A 6,162-nucleotide genomic window follows, 5' to 3' on the forward strand; every position below is an offset into this window, starting at 1 on the left:
ATATCCTTGGGCAATACACTAACCCCAAGTTGCTCTCTGATGCATCTCTCAGAGTGTGATTGTTAGATAGAAAGCGCTTATGTAGAAAAAAGTGCTTGGGTGAATGGAAAATGTCGTATAAAGAACTTTTAGCACTCAAATGGATTAGAACGGCACTATATAAGTCCATTTATCATTTATTCAGTCCATTTGTTTGGTATCAACAACAATCCCATATTCAGAGTTGCTTAAATCACCTTTCTTTCCCATTCTGATGCTCAATTTGAACTTTCCCTTACCTTCATGTCTACATGCCTGAATCTTCTGAGTTGCTGTCATGTGACTGCCTGATTAGAGATTTGCATTAATGAGGACTGTAATAGCCCTGTGATAAATTTGCGATATGTGCCCCCCCCCCCCCCCCCTCCCCCCCAATTCTAAAACAGCTGGGATAGGTTCCAGCCCAACTGTGACCCTGAATTGGATAAGTGGAAGAAAATGGATGGATGGATGGATGGATGGATGGATGGATGGATGGATGGATGGATGGATAGAGAGCTTGAACAGGTGTACCTAACAAACTGGCTGGTGAGTTTATGTCATGCAGTGATGAATGTTTATATTTTAAATAAATACATCATAAGTTTCAAATAAGGAGATTAGTGTATGTAAAAATGCAGTTTTTCCTTCTCTCGGCTGCGTGTGATGTTAATGAGCGGATCTCCTCATCCACCCGCTGCTCCAAACATCTGTTTGAAAAGGGCAGAGAGTCATAAGAAAGTAGTCCTAAAGGAAAGGGAATGGGGGGGTTTCAGAGAATGGATGAAGTGAGGGGCTGTGTAAGAAATAAGAATTATTTTTGACCTGTGACTTATGCAAAGCTACTCTACTGGAGTCAAAAGATGAAAATATGCTGGAAAGGAACAGAATGGCCCCCCTTTATATAGGGATTTTCATGCTTTGATTTATACAACAAACTATTTGTTTTGGGTTTGTTTTTTGTTTGTTTGTTTTTTGCAAAAATGGCAGTTTTCCTTTTGTTTGTAGAACCCAATAGAAAGCTGTTATGTGGTCCTCCATACAGCGAGAGATGTAAGGCTGCCAGTTTCAGAAAAAAACACTTGATCATTGTTTTAAATCACAAATACTATTTTAAAGGATGAATGCTTTCTTTTCATTGCATCAGTTCTGCAAAAACAATACAATTCAATTGTGTATTATAGTCCAAATTGCTGATGCTGTAATTTTACAAGCCAACAACACTGACAAAATAATGCTAGCTGCAGCAGTCTTAATGCAACAGCCTGTTTTGTGCCACCAAACGCTGCTACATTCCTGTAACTGAGCCTTGCATAGATAAAAAACACTGGTTTCGATAATCATTGTGCTTTTTACATTATGCATGCAGTGAGAAAGATTATGCAAAAAAATAAAATAAAATAAAAAGAACAAGAGCAGGAACCTTTTGCAAAAACATTGTTCACATTTTTGTGGCACCTCTGCCAGTGTCATTTGTGCACTGCATCAAATTAAAGCACCTGACCTTCAGTTTTATGTTTCGGATAGATAGCGAAGGCCCAGTAAAAAATATTCTTTGCAGCAAATATGTCATTCCCAGCATTTTTTTCTGTCTTTGACATTCATATTGAGATTTAGCAAAAAATTTAAGCGTGTCCATCGCTGAAATTGCAAACAAGCTCCAGCTCTGACTCAACTGGTGGCGGAGAGCTGAGGGCTGAAAGAGATTTATCATATTAGAAGACATGATGTTTTCTTGGCTTGTTGCATGGATTCACATCACTGGACCGAGGTATCCATTTTGTCTTTTGTGTGAGGAACAAAATGACAGTGCTTAGAACTGCTGCCGCCACGAAGCGCAAGCACAGATAGTTACTGTTTGCCTGAGGAGGATATTAAACGGGCTTCCTTATTTGGGAATCATTTATCCGTCTGCAGTGCCGGCCCTCGGCTGTGTACTTTATCCTGTGGCTAACTGCATCTCAGTGAGCCTTTTGCTGTGATAAAACGGTTCATAACTGTGCAGATAATTCATTTCAAATGTCCCCCAAAATTGCCACCCTGGAATGTATGATCACTCTCAAGATGAATGACACTGCAAAGGCACCACTTTGCCAGTTAAGCAGCCTCTAATTGTAGATTGAACCAGAGTGAGAAAAGGGGGGAAAAAATCATTGTCTGTCTTTCTTTGTATCCCAGGTTAATTAAAGAACATTTGCTGAATTTTAATTAAAAGGTGAAATATAGTCGATTGGTCCAGTAACTTTCAAATGCCTTTATGAAAAACCCCTTTTACAGCCAGTGAGAGCGCAGGAGAGCCTTTATCTTGTACACAATACTTTATCAAAGAATCACATATAAAAACACTTCTTTCCAGAGAAAGCTTTTAACTGTTTGATTCTCTCATTGGTTGCTCCCTCTAAATCTGATACGTTGAAGCCCTCGACTACAAGGAACAATCGAGGAACAGAAAATGCACACCACACCACACAGACCCTTAAATTTAAGATTAGAATGCAACACACACAATTCAAAAATATATTCCTCTAATCTTGCAATAGTTGCAATAGGTTGTTTTTCTTTTTTCTTTCAGTTGTACAATTAGAAAAAATACACAGGTAACTGGATTTACTGGAGGAAACGCTTTAACAAAGTCACAAATAATACTGTATTTTGCACCAATGACAGCTTTGGATCCGACGCTCTATCATCACTAAGTGTCTGCAGTGTTCTCTGTGCCATGAAGCATCAGAGGAGATGTTGATCTCCCGTGTGTTCACATGAGTGTTCGCATGCCCTAAAAGGTGTGGAAAACTGTGCCCCGCCAGCGTCCTGAGGGTCATATACACTTGTATTGACATTTCCAGGGTTCGCCCCGCTGTTTTGTCATGTGTGTTCGCAAGTAGTCACCTCGGGGAGGGGTGTCTGGTCCTGCATTACCACTTGAGGAGGGGTGGGGGCAGGGCGAGCGTGGGCCACTGAGTTTTTCTGCAGCTCGACCCCGAAGGCGGGAGGAGCGTTCTGCAACTGTCTCCTGTACTGCACAAAGCTGCAGGTCTTTAGGATGATGGCCAAGATGTTCTTTCCTATTAGGATCCCAGATACCCTGGCGTCCCTGTACAAAAGCATGTTCCCCCCGCGGATGAACAGAGTGATGATGTTAATGGTCACAAGACTGAGGATGGGGTACAGGAGCATCTTGTGGGGGACAATGTTGATGCCCTGCATGCTGATCTCGCTCAAGGACACGCAGGGCAGCACGAGCAGGAGGATGTAGCAGTAGAAGAACATCAGGCCCTCGGCCCACAGAGGAAGCCCTTTCTTTTGTGGCTCCCACAGGTTGGCTTGGATGTCCAGTATGTCCAGCAAGTCCACCACCACCCAGAAGAGGCGGTTACGGATCTCCTCGCGCTTCTTGAAGGCTCGAACATACTCCATGTGGTCGATAGCCACCAGCACCACAAACAGCACTGGGATGCAAATAGACAGCAGCAAGGTCAAGGCTTTCCTCGCGAGAGCGTCCAAGCTCTTCCTGTCTGCTTTGTAGTTTTGATACACAAAGTAAACCTTGATCTCCAGCACGAAGATGTAAAGAAACCAGAGAATCATGGCGTAGCCTCGCTTCGCTGTGCGCACCTCGGCGCCCACCCACACTGCCACGTAACGCAAGACAATTAAGAAGCAGATGTCTCCCACCATCACCATGATGCAGATGCCGATCTTGCGGGGGCCGTGATTCTGCTCTACCAGGTAGGCATCAATCAGCGCCATGCTGCTCATGATCAGAATGGTGGACAAGCACACGTGGGGTTTGTTGGTGGGAGGCGGGGGTACCATCCTTGCCTGTCTGAGAAGAAGAAGAGGAGGTTTGTCGTTGAAGAGGGAGTGCAGAGGGTCCTCAGTTGTCCAGTGAGAGGCAGATCAGATAGCGCTGCTAGACAGCGGTGTTCCCCTCCATTGCTTCTTTCTTGGCCACAATCCAGGATGCATTAATAGGATTCACACAGATCACTTCAATCAATCTCCGCCTGTGCCCAAGCCACCTGCCGGGTAGACAGCACCCCTCATTTAGTAAATTGTGTTAATTGGTAAACGGTCTGTAAACATACAGCTTCACTTGTCTGTGAATTAATATCTCAGGATGTGCCTACCTTTTTACGCTCTGATAATTATTCAGGGAACACAACAGTTTAATCAGCGAGTTGCAGTTTCTCTTATTAAAAGAGAAAAGCTGCTGCGATGTGCTCTCGTTACAGATTCACTCTCGACACCCTTGTTTTCATGCAAGCTTAAGCTGGAGAGATAAAAATCCAGCTGAATACTCACTTGTGTCCCTCTTTGTACTTTATCCTAATGACTGGCAGCGAGCGATCATCCATGAGACTGCACTGGGAGATCACAAAGCCCATCTGTAATCCACAGGAGAAGAGAGGAGAAAAGGCAAGGGATCCTCTCCTTCTCTGACAGCCATAAATCCACCAATCATGGATAGGTTTCTGTCGCTCTTTCCTTCTTTCTTTCTTCAGGTGAAAGAAAAATCCCCAAATCTTGCCGTCATAATCCACTTACCAATCAGACCGAATCAGGAATAGACATCTTGATGGTCACAAAGACAGCTCTCAATTTCTGCCTCTAAGAATAGAGGTTGTTTAGTTGTTGTGCTTAGACGGAGGCTTTAAAATGCCCCAACTTCAAAAAGAAAAAAACAGGGTGGTGGTGACAAAGTTGATTAAAAATACAAAACCTCAGCAGTAAGTCCTGCTTCAAAGACAATTTCCTCTCCAGAAGTTTTCTCCTTCATCATCCACCATCCCTGGCCGAAGAAGATGAAATGTTTTGTGTTGTTTTCCTGTGCAAGTATGTGCGTTTCACAAGAAGAAGGATTTTTGTGGCTCTTTTGAAAGCACCGCGAGCGTCCCTTTTCGCTCACACTCACTGTTTGCATGTGTGTGTGTGCATGCGCGCGTGTGAGGGAGAAAGAGTGTGTCTGCGCGCAGGTTTCAGCTGTCTCCACGCTTCGTTGTCGCTGTAAAATGCTGCCCCCCTGGCGAGATCCTGGCTGCTGCACCGCTTTCTGTCTCCCGCTCAAGCAGTTTTTTTGTTGTTGTTTCTTTCTTGCCAGGGACACCAGGATCAACAGCGCCGGTGGATTCCCCTGTGTCCACTCGGCGTGCTCTGCCAACACCACCAGCACTGTTATACTCCAACGCCGCTGCTTGTCTCTGCCCGTCAGTCTCTGTGCGCTCTTCAGCCCTCTCCGAAGTCAGAGAGATGCTCCTCTGGTGCGTTGAGACACACTCCTGAGATTTTTTCCCCCTTTCTCTCCGTGTGTCTCTCTCACAGCTACGCTCCTTCTCCCTGTTCTGCCCAAGTAAAGGCACTTGCTGTGTGGAGGTGACACTCAGCAGACCACAGCTGCAGAGAGGAGAGAGAAAAGAGGTAGAGAGAGCGAGAGAGAGAGAGACAGAACACTTTTCCAGGGGGTGGAGAAAAGCAGGGTGGGAAAGGGGTTGGGGAGGGAGCCAGCGTTCTGCAGCTTAGCTGAATGCACAACTTCTCTCTCTTTCTCTCATCCTGTTTTCCCTTGCCTTTCTTTTTCTTTACCTCTCTCACTTCCCTTTCTGCTTTTCACATTGTGTCTTGCACTGATATCCTATTTTCTCGGGCTGTTTTCTGTTTTGGCTCCCAGAAAAAGCCTCCGGTCTCCGTCTTCTTTAAAAAGCCCATTATGGCGCCGTGCAGTTCTACCTCTCCCAAGTTCGAGGTGAATGGAGATGAAAAGTGATCCGGAGAGGAGAGGGGGGGAGATGCTCTCCAGTATGGGATGTAGAAAGCCAGCTTCCCAGGAGGATGTGTGTCTGCAGTCATCTGGGGAGACATGGGGAGGTTGGGGTGGGGGTAGGAGGGGGATTGAAGAGAGGAAGATGGGGGGTATTGGGGGGGGGGGGGGGGGGGGGGGGTTTCAACGCCTCTCTTGACAGAGAGCCTTTCTATTGATCTACCAATGGAGCACTGAATCAGGAGACTAAGACAGGGCCAGTAACCCAAAGAGATGAGGGGTGAGAAGAGATGGGGAGGTACAGACGTAGAGAAAAAGAAAGGGAGGGAAAAGTGACGAGGAGGAAGGATGACACGAACTGAGGAGAGGAAAAAGGAACACCGGGA

At 45.5% G+C, this 6,162-nt stretch overlaps 1 protein-coding gene across 1 annotated transcript; it reads right to left on the reverse strand.

The window, feature by feature from the left end:
- Positions 1-2,317: 2,317 nt before the first annotated feature.
- On the reverse strand, positions 2,318-5,528 carry LOC101470936 (transmembrane protein 121). Its single transcript, XM_004559712.2, has 2 exons — positions 4,324-5,528; positions 2,318-4,040 (listed from the first exon to the last, which is right to left on the reverse strand). Exon 2 carries the CDS (start codon positions 3,832-3,834, stop codon positions 2,884-2,886), a length of 951 nt encoding a protein of 316 aa, XP_004559769.1. The 5' UTR covers positions 3,835-4,040; positions 4,324-5,528; the 3' UTR covers positions 2,318-2,883.
- Positions 5,529-6,162: the final 634 nt, after the last annotated feature.

This window comes from Maylandia zebra, linkage group LG13 (assembly GCF_041146795.1).
Source record: "Maylandia zebra isolate NMK-2024a linkage group LG13, Mzebra_GT3a, whole genome shotgun sequence".
NCBI classification, from domain to species: domain Eukaryota; kingdom Metazoa; phylum Chordata; class Actinopteri; order Cichliformes; family Cichlidae; genus Maylandia; species Maylandia zebra.

Coding starts and splice junctions, on each gene's coding strand:
- LOC101470936 (XM_004559712.2), bottom strand. CDS start 3,834: ATGGTACCCCCGCCTCCCACCAACAAACCCCACGTGTGCTTGTCCACC.